General features: G+C 40.2%; 1 protein-coding gene across 3 annotated transcripts in view; it reads right to left on the bottom strand.

Annotated features, from left to right (window-relative positions):
- Positions 1–18435, bottom strand: part of OSBPL3 (oxysterol binding protein like 3) — a 93871-nt gene that overhangs the window by 35603 nt on the left and 39833 nt on the right. For 2 of the 3 annotated variants that reach the window (XR_005526335.1, XM_039221790.1), the window contains exons 10-13: positions 18062–18192; positions 8174–8308; positions 7175–7268; positions 2200–2450 (exon numbers count right to left, since the gene is read on the bottom strand). Coding sequence is in view for 2 of the 3 variants with exons in the window: in XM_039221790.1 (XP_039077721.1) it covers positions 2200–2450; positions 7175–7268; positions 8174–8308; positions 18062–18192 (611 nt within the window). In the remaining variant the exon portion in view is untranslated. Of the gene's footprint in view, positions 1–2199; positions 2451–7174; positions 7269–8173; positions 8309–14700; positions 14836–18061; positions 18193–18435 lie in introns of all 3 variants that reach the window. The other variant, XM_039221791.1, reaches the window with a different exon arrangement.

Consider the following 18435-nt stretch of genomic DNA (forward strand, 5'->3'; position numbering starts at 1 on the left):
CACATTTCATGGGGTTTCTTTATATCGGGGAGGAAAAGCTGAGTGCCTTTCATAAACGTTTACTAGTCACATAACTTTTCTTAACCCTTCTGCAATAGGACCCACCTTAACCACTCACACTGTAAAATTCTGTAGAGCATCTAGTTAGCTTATAAAAAATCAGTTCAGGAGGCTCAATTCTGCTTTTGTTCTCAAAGTCTGGGTATCTGCTCTTCTCTTTGCTTCCCTATGTGTGTGTTACTGGTTGAAGTAAGTTCACACTGTCTCTATGGAATGTCGGATCGATCCTGAGTCATCTTCACAATTCAAAATATAACAAGATTTATGACAGAACCTGGTGTCATCCATAATGCTGGGTGGGGGGAGAAGGGAGGGAGAGAACAGGCACAATGAAGCATTCTCCTTTTTGGCTGGCAACATGACAGAGAATCTATTCAGGGCCATGAGCTGACCTGCAGGGCAGAGAACGACCCACGGACAGGGTTCCTGCACAATGCCTGCCTGTACTGTCCCTTCCAGATGTATTGTACTGGAATGCAAAGCCTTCCCTCAGACTCCTTCTCAAGGTCAATTCCACCAATCAATCAGCTGACATCCTAAGGGGCTCTCAATCGCCACAAGAATGAAACACCTTGAAGAATATTTTCATCTTCAAAGTCAATCTTTTCTTTAAAGAAAAGAACCGTCCATGAATGGTGACTTTTCACACTTGCCTTAAAAGCTACTTGCCTCCCTTTGTTCAGCAGAAATTCTCCAGAGAAGGGTAACAAAGAAAACACACACACACACACACACACACACACACAGAGCTTGTTTTTTTCTCTCCTACTCTTATTATCATTAGTATCAAGAAAGCCTCTGTGATGGAGAAGTCCCTGAAGACTGACAGTGGGATGTCTCTTTCATCTATAGTTAGATTTCCCCTTCATCTTCAAATCACTCAAATAATGAAGTTTTAATGAGGGTCAAAACTAGGAATGCTTAGAATTTAGAAAAGAATGGTGTCCTCCATCCATGAGAGGATGACTTAGAGTCAGGTCTGTGAAGCCCAGGGGGTGTGCTGACTCTAATACGGTCCACCAGGAAATGCCCAGGGCACAGACTCTTCATTTGGGGGAAGACACTGACCAGCCTTCCATCCAGACAATGACCCTTCTGTGGAGCAGGTTAACATATGAGGGAGCAAAAAGAAGGGATACTCAGTTTCAATGAACAAAGTCAGCTGGTCACAGAAAGGGCTGATTTGCCCCTCATCTTAGAACCATGGTCCCCTTGGGGCGCCTGGGAGGCTCAGTCAGTTAAGCGTCCGACTTCGGCTCAGGTCATCATCTCACGGTTTGTGGATTTGAGTCCCGCATCGGGCTCTGTGCTGACAGCCAGCTCAGAGCCTGGAGCCTGTTTCAGATTCTATACCTCCCTCTCTCTCTGACCCTCCCCTGCTCATGTTGTCTCTCTCTTTCTCTCTCAGAAATAAATAAAACATTAAAAAAAGTTTTTTGAAAAAAGAACCATGGTCCCCTTATCTCCACCCAAGACAGGGGAAAGATTAGAAACACCTGGAAGCCCCTTCATTGGAAGACCCATCACTTGATTGAAAGTAATGTTGAGTAGAGAATAGAGAGTGAATTTTTCTAAGTAGAACTTTTTTTTAACTTTATAGATTAAGAGTGGGAGTGGACTGATAATCATTCTTATGTAAAAATCTCGAACGTTATTTTCCCAAAATCTAGTTGCTGGTGGGACAACTCTCAAAATAAAAACATTCTCAAGGGAAATTTACCCTGGACAAGAAAAACAGCTTGGGAAATTAAATTCTGTCCACCCAGGATAGTAAAAATAAACATGCAGACAGCCCCTGAAGACAGTGTTTTCCAGCCAGGCATGTCAGAACCATCACTCGGAAGGTTCTGGAGAAAAGGGAAGCGTAAAATCACAGAGTAGAACTACCCACAGGCACCAACTGTCACTAAGAAGCTCCCCCAAATGGCAAACTCTATCGAGGTGACTGAAAACACCCAGGCACAGGGGAACTAGGTGTTGGTGAGAAATGAACCCGCTGAAAGGATAATCCAAACGAAAACTGGAGAAGCCGGGAGCTCTGGCTCTGCCTGTCTTAGCTCTGCTGCCCACATCCCCCCCTCCCCGCGCAAACAGCGGGTGCAGGGGCCAGACAGCCCAGCCACAAGAGTGGCTCCTCACCATCCTTTCCAAGGCACTGGGGACCTGTGCGGCCTTGTCCAGAAGCTCACTGTACTCCAGCTCCTCACAGAGCCGCTGCAGGGTGTTCAGAGGCTCATTCAGCTCCACTGGCATGGCCACCTTAGACAGGTCCTTGCCTATGTTGTTCCTCAGGATGTTCCACAGGCTGATGTTACTGGCGTTGGGACATGGCGCCGGCAAGCAACTTCTTCTTTTGGACTTTGCATCCCCACCACTTTCAAGCACAGGCCCTGAAAGGGAAGTCAGCCTCATTGTCTCTAGAAGACTTTTTATTTTATTATTTAAATCAAAAACAAAAACAAAAACCAAAAACGCATGAATAAAACCTTACCCAGCAAGTACTCAAGTGTACCATTAATCAATTATCTGGAATGTGACCGAACGTCAGAAAATAGAAAGAATTCTGCACTGCTAAATGAAGTACCCAAAATTACACGCACTAAAACTCAGGAAGTTTATTCACAAGGGAAGTCTTCAAGTTCCTGCCCAGACGCTAGTGACTCATCGCTTATATACACGTACAATAAAACTGGAAACTAGATTTCTATGCTTACAGCAGGTTACTGTTTATACCTTTAAACTCTTTAAATGTTTAAAAAGTACTTGAGGCGCGCCTGGGTGGCTTAGTCGGTTAAGCGTCCGACTTTCGCTTAGGTCATGATCTCGCAGTTCGTGGGTTCGAGCCCCGCGTCGGACTCTGTGCTGACTGCCAGCTCAGAGCCTGGAGCCTGTTTCAGTCTGTGACTCCCTCTCTCTCTGACCCTCCCCTGCTCACGCTGTCTCTCTCTCTCTCCTAAAAATAAATAAAACATTTAAAAAAATTTTTTTTTAAAATAAAAATAGGGGCGCCTGGGTGGCTTAGTCGGTTAAGCGTCCGACTTTCGCTTAGGTCATGATCTCGTGGTTCATGGGTTCGAGCCCCGCGTCGGGCTCTGTGCTGACTGCAAGCTCAGAGCCTGGAGCTTGTTTCAGAGTCTGTGACTCCCTCTCTCTCTGACCCTCCCCTGCTCATGCTGTCTCTCTCTCTCCTAGAAATAAATAAAACATTTAAAAAAAAATAAAAATAAAAATACTTGAAACCCTGCTTAAAAACTTTTAAGCTCTTTTTAAAAATCATGTCCAATTCTGATAAAAACAATTGTGCTTACATATGATATTTGTCCTTCTCTGCCTGACTTATTTCGCTCAGCATAACACCCTCAAGGTCCATCCAGGTTGCTACACATGGCCAGATTTCATTCTTTCTCATTGCCATGTAGTATTCCATCGTATGTTTGCACATATAGGAGGATTAGGAGGAACTTAACGGAGGACCATGGGGGAGAAGAAGGGGGGAAATGGTGGGGGAGAGGGAGAGAGGCAAACCATGAGAGACTCTTGAATGCTGAGAAAAAACTGAGGACTGATGGATGTGGGGGGGAGGGGGAAGATGGGCACGGAATGGGGCACTTGTGGGGATGAGCACTGGGTGTTATATGGAAACCAACTTGACAATAAACTATTTGTAAAAAAAAAAAAAATAAAAAAAACAATTGTGCTTACTACAGAAAAATGATAATGGAAATAAAAGTCATCCATTATCCCGCTATCTGCATATGAGTTATTTATGTTTTGGAGTGTTTTCATGTAGTATTTTCTCCATCCATATAGCCCATATAGCATGTCTATTTTTATGTTCTGTTTATTCACTTAACTACTTCTCCATGCTATTCAAAATTCTTCTAAAACATCATTTGTGGGACACCTAGGTCCGGCTCAGTTGGTTGAACATCCAACTTTGGCTCAGGTCATGATCTCATGAATCATGAGTTCCAGCCCCACATCAGGCTCTGCACTGACAGCTCAGAGACTGGAACTTGCTTCGGATTCTGTGTCTCCCTCTCCCTCTGTTCCTCCCCTGGTCGCTCTCTGTCTCTCCCTCTCAAAAATAAATAAAGATAAAAAAATAAAATAAAACATCATTTGTAATGACTGTAAAAAACTTCCATGCTATGGATATGCCATAATCGACTGAATCATTCATCTACTGTTGGACTTTTCGATTAGTTTATGTGTTTTGCTATGATGCAAAAAAAAAAAAAAAAAAAGTATTGGATATTTATATTCTTGATATTTTATTACATCTCCGAGTACTTGCTTAGGATATATAGAAGTGGAATTACTATGTCAAAGACTATAAACATTTTAGACATTTGATTCATATGATCAGATGGCTCCTCAAAAAACCTACATCGATTTCCTATTTATCAATAGTAGACATGTGTCTATCTCCTGAGGCTTTTTCAGGCTTGTCATCATTTGTTTTGAATTTCTAGCAAATTGTTGGGTGGACAGTGTTATTTCCTTGCTTTAACTTACACTAAAAAAAAATTGCTAGTAATTCTTTCACGAATATTTCTTCTTTTCTGAATCATCTGTTTTCCTCTTTACATATTAGGGCATAATTTTTTGTTTTTATGTTTGTTTTACAATCAAATCCCCATTTGACATTGATCTTTAAATCTGGTCCACGTGGTTAGCTAATGAATAAAACATTTACACTTTTAGGTTTTTACATCTATCAATCTTTTTCTTTGTGACAACTTCCATTGGCTTAGGCTCTGAAATTCTTTTCCCATCCCAGCTGAGCCTACTTTCAAACAAAATCTTTTGCATTACACCAACACATGAGAAAGATGCATTTTATTTCTATATATTTATTTATTAAAAATATTTAACATATAATCATTATAAAGCCAATCACTCGGAATAAAGAGGCTGCTTTGAGGAACAGAAAAGTGTGACACTGGGGCCACACTTTACAGTCTCATGTTAATCTAAGCATCCAATTAATTGTTGAATTTATTTAAATTTCTTGGTGTAAGCAAACATCAGATTTACCCATGTAAACAGCTGCAAATGATGGTAGTTTTTAAAACAGTTTTCCATGTAATGTCAAAATATTTTCTTTGATTCTGCTAATCCAGATTTTGAAACAACACTGTATGAATAACTACTACCAGTGAATGAATAATACCTACCTAGCAAGTCTTTGACCATTTTACGTATATTATCTATTTTTACATATACTTTATACATACATTATCTCTTAAGTAACTGGCACTAGAACACATAACCAGTGAGTACAGAACTGAGGTTAACCAAGGAAGTCTGGTCATGAATCTATATTCCTAACTCCTGAACCTCCCACGGCACCCATCATGGTGATGGATCCCAATATTTGCCTTCTGATTTGGGGAGGAAGAAATTAACAGGAATCATTCTAAATATCTAGCATTTACTAGGGGTTCAGAGAAACTCTAACATTATAAATTACCAAGAACTTGATCCAATTCCTATTTCCTTTTGTAGGCACATCTGTGTCATATGACACAAAGGTTAGGTCTACATCCAATCTTTTCAGTGCAGTACTGATGTTTAGAAATCTAATCTTCCACAGAGACAGTTAAACTGAACGACACTTATTTTTGCCTCCAAATACTGTTGAAGAAGAAAGCTGGGTTTGGCTCAGCGTTTGTTGAAGCCAAGGAAATGCACCAGTCAGCATTCCAGCCAAATGGCTGTGGAATAAGAGAGAACCATCCTTGACTTCTCTGCTTTTTCTGGCTAATGTCACCGGAGCACAACTGTGGTCTTAGGGCAAGTCTTCTGTTCCTGACTTTGACCTCTGAACCCTCTAACCCGGTGCTCCTCTTGGCCTCTCCCTCAGGCCTCAAAGAGAAAAGGACTTCAGCATTTGTCTGTCTTCCTCATCCACAGCGGGAGTACCATTTTAGTGTGTGTGCTGTTTGTCAAGGGGATGTGTTGTTATTTCTCTTTCAAGTGACCTCCTTGTTTTTCTAGAAAAGCAAGTAGCTCCTGTATCATTGGTCTTCTCCTTTAAACCACTGGACTGTTACACGAAAGAGTTCATCTCTCTGGAAACATTTCAAGCAAGACAGAGCATAATGAGCATCAGACTTCTGGAGATATGATGCTAAACGTATGTTCTTCCAGAGAATGGTAAAATCACCTGCCTTTTTTGTGGTCCCCAAAGTGTAGGCTCTTTGGCATTCATATAACAACTCATCATATTTCACACATACTTACTGAACTGGGAAGCACTAAAATAGAAAAAGCCCTGTCTGACATGGTCCCTGTCCTCTGGGTAGATATGAAAATAGGTGGTGCTCTGAGTACCCAATATGTGGCACAGACCAACCTGGAGACCCCAAGGCACACTGAATACCAAGACTGGGAATGTCTGATGCTACAGGACTCATGCAGAGAACTGTCCAATGGGTTAATTCTTCTTAAGCACATCTTCTGAAACAGACATCAGTCTGCTTACTGAACTCCTAAATCAGAGCTGTTTGGGGCTAGGCAGACACTCCAGGTACCCCACAATTCAAACTAACATTTCCTCAACATCATTTTGCTCTTGAGATCAACCTGTAATAAAGGGACATCTTAGGATATCCTGATGGTCCCATCCCCCCTTCTAGGAGGTAGTCATTTGTTACTTTTAAATGTGTTATCTTAAAGAATCTGAGGCTGAATTACCACTCAGATCAGGTATTTTTATTATATAAGCCTTATAGAATTTCTAGAGCATGAAAACCACTAGATATCTAAAGGCAAAAGGCTCTATTGTAATATCCTTGCTGAGAGACTGTCTGACCATATGAGAGATATCTGTTGCACTAATTTTTGATATTTATATGATAACTGGTATACCCTCACTGTATAAAATCAAATTTTTCATGGGTAGACAAATTTATTTGAATGAATATATATTTCACATGTGAGTGCTGATCCCCCACCTAGATTATATAAACCTCAAGGATGGGGACCATGTCCTAAGTTTCTTGTTTAATACATGTTACAGTTCTATACCTGCAGCAGATACTCTATTAGTGCTTATCAGTATCCTGTGAAGATAAAGCTTTCAGAGATCAGATAATTTAAATCTTACCCAAGGTCTGTCTCTCATTATCTAAATCATTACTGAGATTATCTAAGGAAAGGTTATCACTTATGTCACTGACATAGGAGTCATCCTCAGAAATCTATGGGAAAAGAAAAATACATTAGAGTAAGAATAAACAAACCAGATTTTTATTAAACCTTTACTCCAAATCATCAAACATTTTGAATCCCATGTTAAAAACCTACAAAAATAATTTTGGATTGCTTTCAGAGAGGTCCGTATGCCAGTCTGCCTAACGGCAAACACCTGTTATTAACATTTTTATATTTTCTTGACCAGTTATCACAAAGAAAACACAAATCAACTCAAGATCTTAGTTATTACAAAAATACTTATGAATTCAGACTGCATTTTCAGAATCTGTTACTGTTTGCATAGAATAATTACAATTTGTCTTTCAACTACTTGTGAGAAAAAAAAAGACTCTCCCATGGAAATTAAATAAGATTAGTACTTCTATACTAAAGGTGTAAAATTATCAATTCACACTTGCAGAAAGCAATCCTACCTATGATACTTGCTTATTTAGGAAAGTATGGTTTTATGCATCACCATAAAATGGCATTATTATGGATTATAAATTGTTATAATAATAGCAATATTTAAATAATTATAATAAAGTAATAATTGCATGTTATAAATTAATATTGGTCAAGTTCAGTGATTAATAAAATAAGATACTGAATCCTGATCCTGTGGTAGAAATATTACATTATCAAATGGCTAACAGTCAAAATTATTAACCAGTAATTAAAAGAGGTATAAAAAAATCACGCAACAGAAGTGAGGAAGTACCCAACACCTTCTCCTCCTGCAACTTTTCCCTAAGGTCTTATATCTTTTTGTGCTTTTTGGCCGTGGGAGTTGCAAGAAGCTCCTCAGAATGGAATGGCAGAAAGAGCCCACTGAGGTAAGCGTTTCTAAAGGAATGAGTAAAGCAACAAAGGAGGTTTTGAGGCACCTAACTGAAAACAGTGCTCAAACCTCATTTTCTGAAGAGCTTGGAGATAACAGAACTTCCTGTGCGTCAAAAAACTCTGAAAGGGAGTCCGTGATGGAGAGCCTACTTTCATTGGAAAGCTGATGGACCAGAGCTCGGTTGTCATCTCTGGAGTTCTCCTGTTGTAAACACAAAAGCAAAAATGCATATAATTAGAAACAGTCTCCAGAGAAGCAAAAATAAACAGCTGATTTCACTGCATGATATACGAGGTCACAGGCGCATGCAAACAGGCAGCTCAAAGCAGAGGTCAGCTCCAAAGTCAAGGAGAAGCAAGCCTCACACAAACCAAAATGAAAAATAAAAGTGTCCCCCACACAGGGGCACCTCACTTTATAGGCACTATTACTGCTTAGGCACCTGCAACAAATCTCAAAGCAAAAGGAGATTGTCCAGGTCAGTCTTGGTTCCAGTTAAGAGAGGGAAAATTCCCACACTCTCTGAATCATATCCTCTTATTCTCTACCACTGCAGGATGTTTCTTTTCATCCTAAAATTTCCTCTGAATTGTACTCAATGTATGTCCTTGCGTGGCTGATTTGGAGCCACAATGTCTTTTTCTGCCCCTACGCTCTCCCAGGAGCCAACATGCAGTTTCTGAGGCGTCTCTTGACAAATACACAGCGTGTTTTGGTCCAGAAGGGCCCCTGGTGGCAGATCATTCATTATTCATGGAAGAATGAGGTAAATTCTCTTTGTTAGTCTCTCTCCAACCACAAATGACTCTGAGAGGGACGGAAACTCCCAATCCCCTTTATAAACCTCTCTACAAACAACATAATGGTATATCATGATTTTCTCATCTTGCGTGGCCCTCCCTTCTCTACTTCACTGGATCTAAACTTCCCCTCTGGGAAGGTCCTAAATACTTTGTTTTGAAATGTGCTTTCTGTTCAATTGGCAAGTGAAAATTTAATACGACTCAACAAATTAGCAACTGCTCTGTGCTGGCCTTGGTGAGATATAAGGATGCACTGGCCTGAATGAGTGGCACAAAGAATGCACCCAACACAGGAGACCAAGACTGTAGAAGAGAGAGTACTACAGAAGGGAAGAGGAAGGTTGAGGTTGATTCTATTCTGAGCTTTGGTTTGGAGGGCTTCACAGAAGAGGTGACACCTGACTGGACCTTCAGGAATAAGAACAGATTCAGGACAAGATGACGGGATTCTTTCAATTCAGAGGAGAGGTTTGTTGCCTTGAACTTCCCTACAGCTCACATTTCTCACTAGGCTGATAAAGGAACTGCTTCTGCCATATATATGTGATAAAGGAGTCTCAGAATATTTAGAGAACAAAAGTTAAAGCAGATTCTGTCTTTTCCAGAAGTTTTATGAGTTCAAGATATGCTCTTCAGTCTCATAAACAAATTATACCTAAGACGGGGATGCGATAACAGAAGGACCATAGCAGATTTTCATAATTAGTAAAGGACAAGTGGTCCCTTTATGAGAGGTTTACTTCAGGAACACATGTCCATGGGCATCCCTTCCTCTTGGATTCTTCCTAAATACGATGCTTGGCCATTCAAAGGTCTTACCCATTTTAAGATCCATAAAGCCTTGTGAAAAGGAGGCTTCTTCTGCCCTGACAAAGAGATGACATTAATCTATAAACAAGTACCCCCAAAGCTGTCACCTTCAAGGGGAAGGAATGTCTCCTCAGAAGAGGAGACACTATAGTGAATAACTGAGCTCCTTTCATGCTCACTGAAACAACAGAATCTTCCTGTGTCTTTGGTGTGTCACTGCCACGTAAGATTCTAATGTTTTATTTACTTGTTCTATTCATTAATTCATTACTAGTCACTCCTGCTCTCTCTCTTCCTTCTCCTAGATGGATGGATCAGAAGGATTTCTTGGCTGACCAACAATGAAAAGAATACACCTAGCCCTAGCCCCTTCTGATGCTCCACTCCTCAAGAAATGTCCTATCAATACCCACTGAAAACAAAACAAAACAAAACAATAAAAACCTCAGTGGGGCTGCAGTAGCCCCAAGGCCCAGCACACTACCTTACACGCACAGCACCGCACTTGTTACATATTGACCTGGTCAGTTCACTTCAACAATTTCCCCACAAGGCTGGAAGGCCTCAATGGTTACCATTTTTTTACATTGAAAAAAGATAAACAGAGAAGAGGGAAGGAAGGGAACATTCATAATCCTAACACACTAAAACCATTATAAGCATTTTGGTACATTTCTCTCCCATCCTTTTTATACATATAACTTTGCTTTAAAATAATTGTACATATATGTATAATATAAACTTATATAAATATATGAAACTGGGGCAAATGGAACTGAGTAGTAAACATGTTCCCTAGTCCGTTGGTTTATATATCATATATAATATATATTTATAAACTTTCCCCAAATAACACTGTACCAGAGTCATTTTTTCAAAATTAGCATTTATCCCGAGGATAAGAGTAACAAATGCTCAAAATAGAAAATACAGAAAAATGTAAATAAAATACATATTACTTAGAGCCTCATTGCCCAGATGTGTCCCCTATTAACCTATTGGTATGTTTTTTAATATTAAAACGTGTGTATGTATGTGGGTGGTGTGTATATGTGTATATATTATATAAAGTACAGATTTAAGTTTAAAAAAGTAAGATCACACTTTACATAGTCTTTATATAGTCTGCTATAGGCATTTAACATTATATTGTGAACTTTTTCCCAGGATGTCAGTTTCTTGAGACATTAACTTTAATTCACAGATGATATTTTATTATATATGTGTGTCCCAAAGTGACCGTTTTATATATTAGGAATTAAGAGTGTTTCCAAATTTGTAAAGATCATGAACATGTTTGCAACTGTCTTTTGTAAATGAGATAATACTTGTATTTGAGTATTAGAATCAGCTCTCAGAAGCAGAATTATTAAAAATGTTAGAATACAGATGTTATTTAATTACATTAACAAATAACAGAACCTCTGTTTTCTCTATATCTTTAATGGCATAGAATACTGTATTTTAGAAAATCTGTATGTTAATCGAATTGTTTTAATTTGCATTTCTTTGTTAAGAATTAGGTCTAACATTTTCTTCTTAAAAAAATATAGAGATGTTGATTAGGGGAGGGTAGGTCAGGGTGGATGGGACCTCCCTCTGCATTTCTTTGCACTTTCTTGTGAATTTCTAAGCATGACAAAGTCAAAAGTTTCAAAAAACTTTATGTATTTGGGGTTTTTTTCTGTGAATTGTGTCCCTTTCTTCATTTGTTTATTGGGGTCTTGACTTGATTGTTATTACAGATTAATAATTTACGTATTAAAGACATTATCACCTAAGTCAGCATTAGCTAAGTCTGTCATTTTCACTGAAAATATTTTTCCTACTTTATTGTTTGTCTCTCTCATTTTCCCACACACTCCATTTCATTTCTTTCCTAAAACAAAGGTCAAAGCTAGTCAACATGTCTTTTGTAATTTTTCTATTGCTTCCAAATTTAGAAAGTCCTCCCTACTCTAGCCATTAAGATAAATATTTAAATCAACAGATTTCAATATGAGTTTTTATATTTAACTCTAATTCACTAGCGTTCATTTTGGTATGCACTGTAAAGATTTAAACTGCTCTCCAAACTGCTTTTGAGCTGCGCCAACTGAATTTATTGAATAATCCATCTCCTCCCCATTGATTTTTTTAGTTGATTCTATCATGTATTTGTTTCTTTTATATGAAATGGTGTTTATGTCTGAGATAGTCGTTCAGTCCATGCTCACACCATCCCCCCATCATATTTTCACTACTGGAGCTTCACTCTGTCTTATTTTCTGGCCTGGCACATTTCCTCAATATACAGCAGGTGTGATGTTACTGAGAAAATACTGTGCTTTGGGCTCACCAGATGAAGACTGAAATCACAGCTAGGTCTCTCATTAGCTGTGGGCCCTGGGGGAAGTTATCCAACCTCTTTGGTTTCCTTGTCTCTAACGTGAAACTACCATCACCCACCTTATAGAACTGTGGTTAGGATTTTGTGAGTTAACGCATTCACACGCATATGGAATATAGCAATCAGATAGGCAATTAAAAGAATTAAGTTCTCTTCTCTTTCAGACATTTCTTTAAAGTTCTTGACTACTTAGTCTCTTAAATGGACTGTAGATTAAGTAGAGTATGATCACCCAAAGTCACCTAGTCTTTCATTTGGAACCTAGAATAATATAAGAACCAATAAGCTGACAATATTAAATATTCACATTCAAAAACATAAACTAGGAGAACTTACTAGAATGTGGGAGTAATTTCGATGGGAGATGGGTAATTTGAGCAACTCAAAGGTAAGGGAAGGTAAGTACAGAAAACAGAGTGCCCTAGGTTGACGTCACCGTGGGGACTGCCATTCCTTGACAGATTGCTTGGGGTGTCTGTGAGCTACCTAAGAAAAATAAACAGGAATGGAATTTTTAAGCTCTTGGGGCGGCCACTTCCAGTCACTCTCTGGTTTCCTGAAGACAAGAATGGCTTTTCCATTTCTGGGAAAATGAGCCTGAGTGACTCAGTGAAAAGCAGGATAAAACATGGAGAACATAAAGTCACTGAAAGAGGAAACAGCAAGGAGAACGTGTCATCAATTCAAGACTTCAGAAGGCTATTTTGGAAAGTGTGAGTTCGGGGGACACTATCCCTCCTCCTCAAGGGCAGTTTACAGCATTTAAGCCTTCAGGTACATTCCTTGTGAGATCAGTTTAAAAACATGCATTAAAAAAAAACAACAACCCGTGATTCTAGTTTCCTTTCCAAAACACAAATAGCCCCCAACTATGCACGCTGAGCATAAATACATAGATCCATAAATGAGGGGTCAACTTGATTTAATACAGTTGGTGGTAATGCTATTTAAAAGGTAAGCATTGGGGAGCCCGGGTGGCTCAGTCAGGTAAGCATCAGACTTCAGCTCAGGTCATGATCTCATGGTCTGTGAGTCTGAGCCCTGCATCGGGCTCTGTGCTGACAGCTCAGAGCCCGGAGCCTGCTTCGGATTCAGTGTCTCCCTCTCTCACTGCCTCTCCTGGGCTCAAGCTCTTTCTCTAAAAAATAAACAAATATTTAAGAAATGTTTTAAAATAAAAATAAAAGGAAAGCATTGCCTCACAACAGACAGGAAACCCCACAGAATGCCAGTGCCTGGCAGTAAACTACACTCCACGATGGCCAGTCGTGGTGACTGCGCCCTGCTTTAGCTACTGTGCAGATTCAAAAGAGAGCCCACCTGGTGAGCACATTTTCTTTGCCCAGGCCTAAAATGAAGGTCGCCCCAGGTCATGTTCAGGTGCTCAGCTTTAAAGATGATTTAGTTCAGGTATTGGCTAAAATGACTGAAAAGATCTCTTGGTGGGGAGGAAGGACGTAGAGGAATGCCATGGTTAACCACTGACGCGCGTCTCAGAAGCAGGGGCAGGCCTGGGAGCCTCTGCAGAGAGAGGGTAGGGCCCTTGTCAGCAAAGAGGGTCCCCTCGGCATGCGGCCACGTGACTGTGGATATCCCAGCCTTGCCCTTGGCGCTGACCGATTTCAACCCCTAGTCTCACTGCCTGCACACATGGCTTCCCACAGAGTGAAGTGCTGTGCGGGGGTCTTGTTTTCTTTGAGGACAGGAAAAGGAAAAAGAAGGATTAAGCCTCAACACTGGAAACTCCTTTTATAAATCTACACACAGACACACTCACGTACACACACCCTCACACACACACACACACACACACACCCCTTGTATATTTCCTTCCTCCCTTTTTATTTCAAATGTGCTCAGTCTAATAAATTTGTTAATAAAAAAATTTAGCAATTCTGAGGCGGGCATATGATAGCTAAAACCAGTTTTAAGGCTGGTTATCTTTTTTCACTTATTTTTTTTAATCATCCACTTATATTTTTCTGCAGTTTCTCATTTCAAACACATTCAAAGAACATTCTGGATAAACATCCTGTCTTGAGAAAAGACATTTTAAACATACTATTAGTTGACCAAGACACTTCAATTGTAATACAAGATTTTTTCCCCTCAGAAAAGTACAGCTGTGCTTTTTAAAAGAAAAAAAAAATCACAGGAGAGGGAGAAGGGAAAGCCACAAAGAAAGGGGAGAGAGGATCTCATGGAGGGAGCAAAGGATACTGGCAGGGAATTAGGAGACCACAGGGCAAAGATAATTAAGTCTCTTCAGAAGTAGCAGGAGAAAATGTTTGTCTTTCCCCATTCCAATAAAACCTAATAAAAGGTGATACTTAGGAGGAAAATGGGGTAAAGAAATACAAAAGGAAGAAGACTTCTTGGGGTGGGGTGGGGAGGAAGCAGTTTAACAATGCAGTAGGCACATATTCCAGAAAGCCTTCCGAGGCTCCCAAACCCTGCAGCAGCTGCGGGAGGTGGGCAGAGATGTGAGCACCACTCCCAAGGGAGAAACAGGGGCTGAGCGACTAGACAGAGGGTGTCAGGTGAGGGGGTGGCGGTCATGGAAACAGTCCCAGACGAGAAGCCTTACCCACCTCTGCCAGACTGTCACCCGACTTGGCAGCAGCGGGGGGGTCGAGGAGCAGAGACTCAGCATGGATTCTGCATAAGCGTTCTTTAAGGTCTGTGTTTTGTGCTAGGGCATGGAACATGTTAAAAATAGTGGGGCTCTGTTAATAAAGGGATGTACCAGAAAAGCACAGCAGTGGGCCCTGTGAGACGGAGCCTTGAGCAGGGCACTTCCTGCACTTTCTTCTTGAATGCTATCCCACAGGATACTGGTTCGGAGATGCCAGAGAGATCAAAGATACTAAACTTTGGAAGTGATGTCCCTTCTCTAGTCTCACTCCTGGGGATGAAAGATGGGGTTGACCAAAGTTTTCCTTTCGGTGGAGAAGGACATCACCAACACCTTCAGCTCTTGCTAAGGCTAGGGGTTTCATGGCCCCTCATCCTCCCCAGATCTCTCCCTATGATCCCACGCTTCTGATGCCGCTCTCACTCCTTTAGATAGGATATCTTTTAATGTTATTTAATTTTCACACCAGTTTTACTGGATCTTAAGAAGTGTTTGCTTAAAAGCAGTATTCTGAGGAAAATTAATTTTACTATGTTCCAATACAGGTGATGATTGTTTTATTCATTTTTCATGACTAGGACATTTTACTGAAAACAACAATAATGCACTTTCACTTACCTGGATAAAGGCTAGGAACCAGGGGGAGGGGTGTGAGCACAGGTAAACCCACCCCAAGGCAGGTCTGATTCCCTGTCCCAACCTCCCAGTGGGAAGGAACTGGCTTGAAGGTTGAGGGAGATGTTTCCAAATGATCTGTCTTTGGAAAGGGACAAGTGTGCCTGATTGTGACCCCCAGACACTCCCGCAGTCAGCTCCTGAGGTGCTTGCACACAAATCTGGCCCGTCTGTTTGTCTTCCAGGCCCTACTCCAAGAATCTCAGGTCGTTTCCCACTAGTGCCCACAGGATCTACCTGCTGAGACCATAGAAGGACGCGGCACTGTCTGGCTTACTGCCTGGGTCTCAAACAGGAGGCTGGTTTTATGTTTTAATACCCAGGAATGGATGGGCTATTTGGAAATACTGAGTAAATGTTCTTAATTTTCACAAACACATGTTACAATCTCGATGGGGTAGTCCCTTTTTTTCTGACCAACATGTGGCTGGTGTCTACGCGTAAGTGGCTAGAATCTACACCAGTGGCTAGAATCTTAGTATGGCCTGAAAAAAATATGTTACTGTAGCAGTTTCTTTTTCCTTCATAAACCACAGGCAGAAGAACACCAGGATGGCACATGCAGCCCAAACATGTCCATTCTGATAACTCTGGGATGACACTAAAAATTTTATTAAAAAAAAAAAACAAAAAAAAAAAACAAGACTTGGGGCACCTGGGTGGCTTAATTAAGTGCCCAGCTCTCGGTGTTGGCTCAGGTCATGATCCCATGGTTTGTAAATTTGAGTCCCGTGTCAGGCGCTGTGCTGAGAGTGCAAAGCCTGTTTGGGATTCTCTCTCTCTCTCAAAATACATAAATAAACGTTAAAAAAAGTCTTAAATCTAATCCAGAATCCAAGCCAAAAAGAGGACAGAAAGGATCATTTTGTTATATCTTAAGCTTCCAAATTCCTGAACATGGGGGAGAATGAATTCCTTAGCAAAGGTAACAACCTTGGCCTAGGATACCCTGCCCTCTACCAGACAAGGAGACTAACAAGATGAGGCTGAACCTCCAAGGGACGAGGGCAGGAGGGAGGAAGACCAATATAGTGAAAGGGATTCTGGGGAGTCCATCAAAGGAATCCTTTTATTTTAAATGTTTTATTTATTTCTGAGAGAGGGAGAGACAGGCAGACAGACAGTGTGAGCAGGAGAAGGTGAGAGAGAGGGAGACACAGAATCTGAAACAGGCTCCAGGCTCTGAGCTGTCAGCACTGAGCTCGGTGAGGGGCTCGAACCCACGAACCGTGAGATCATGACCTGAGCCGAAGTCGGATGCTTAACTGACTGAGCCACCCAGGTGCCCCCAAATGAACCTTTTAAATGCACTAAAAGGCAAACTAGTGGGAACAGTAAGAAATGCTTTTTAGCACTAAAAAATAAATTTAAAAGAGAATTCATCTTACTTTTCTCAAACCAGAGTAGCACCCAGTACGGCTCTCTACTACAACCCAAAAGGGGGTGTTCTATTTCTGACCTTAGAAAACCCAGAGCTCCTCAGGGTAGATGACAAGGAGATTCTCTACATAGGCTAAGCCCACATTATTATCATTTTTTTAAATTTCTTTCAAAGATAGCATACTTAGAACATCAACTGGCTAAATATTCCTAATGCCTGTTTCAAGAATATGTACTACTGCTAATGTATAGCCTATTAATGTCATACCAAAATCAGTACTTTACTTCTCTCAATAACATGATGAATCAAAAAGATGAATTGATTTTTCTAGTTCTCTCAAAGCCTGAATTAGCTTCTGAAAACAAGATATGAAAGTCCATCTGCCCAACCTGACCCTAAATAAAAAGTTCAGTATTGCTTCATTTGGTAATTTTACACGTGTGCACACTTTCTCTTTACAGTAGGAATTCTAAAGCACAAGTAAAGCTCAGGAGCAAATAAGAATGTAATTTTAAATTTTCTCTAGCTTTTCAATAGATACAGAGTGAGTAACCAGACAATGTCCACTATTCAAAGTAGAATCCTAGGATACCATGCTTGAATGGAGCCCAAGTGGAATCAAGGGGAGAAAGCAGAGACAGTGAGTAACAGAAGGGCTTGATGAAAAACATTTGAAGCTTGGCAGTGATTTTTGCTGTTAGGAAAACATAATGATTATCTGACATTCCATATGACTCATCTCTTTGTGCCCGTGCAGGAAAAAGAAGCAAAATGTTTTATACTACCAAATCAAATAACTGCCAAAGAACTTTGAAAGAGTGTAAACAGGACCAGTGCTGTGCAGCAGAAAACATAAAAGTGAATTTCAAATTGCCCTTGTGCTGTCTGTCATTTGCAAAGTCAACCTAAGCGTAAGAAATCTTAGGTACAGAAATCTCCAAACTGTCCGATTTTATATCAACCGACAAACATCTGTAAGACTCACACAAACACACAACAAAGGCTTTACAGAAACAGAAAAATCAAGATAAATAGAAGGAAACCAAACTTAAAGTATCTAAGGCTCAGTGGAACACTAGCTACTAAGATTTGATGTAGGCTCAGTTTTGGTGTTCAGAATTAGCAGATCTGATGAAAGGTTAAAATATCATTGGGATAATTTGTTGGTTTTCTCGTGAATTTTCAATACAACCATGGAGTTGGAAAATACAAAAAAAAAAAAAAAAAAATCCTGAGCCTGGCCACATGACATGTGACTTACGGATGACAGGGCGTGCTTCAGACCAATGACCTGGGCAGCAGGGGAGGAGGAGACATCCTGTTCCATCAGCTGCTTGAGTTTCTCTCTCTCCGTTGATATGGTATTAAAAGCTGACCTTAAAGTGAAGTAAACTATAAAGATATAATCATTATAAAAAGGAATAAAGGAAGAGGCATCATTAAAAACAAGACACAGAGAGACACTGTTCTTATAAAAGAACTTATATATATATATATATATATATATATATATATATATATATATATATATAGCAGTCCTGAATAGTGAACTGAATTGTGCGGCAGATGGACACTGAATTGACTTTTAAAGAACACATCTGGGATGTACAACTGCAAGTGTGAACTTAAACTATG

The sequence above is a fragment of the Hyaena hyaena genome, unplaced genomic scaffold (genome assembly GCF_003009895.1).
Source record: "Hyaena hyaena isolate Hyena2069 unplaced genomic scaffold, ASM300989v1 scaffold_1013, whole genome shotgun sequence".
Classification (NCBI taxonomy): domain Eukaryota; kingdom Metazoa; phylum Chordata; class Mammalia; order Carnivora; family Hyaenidae; genus Hyaena; species Hyaena hyaena.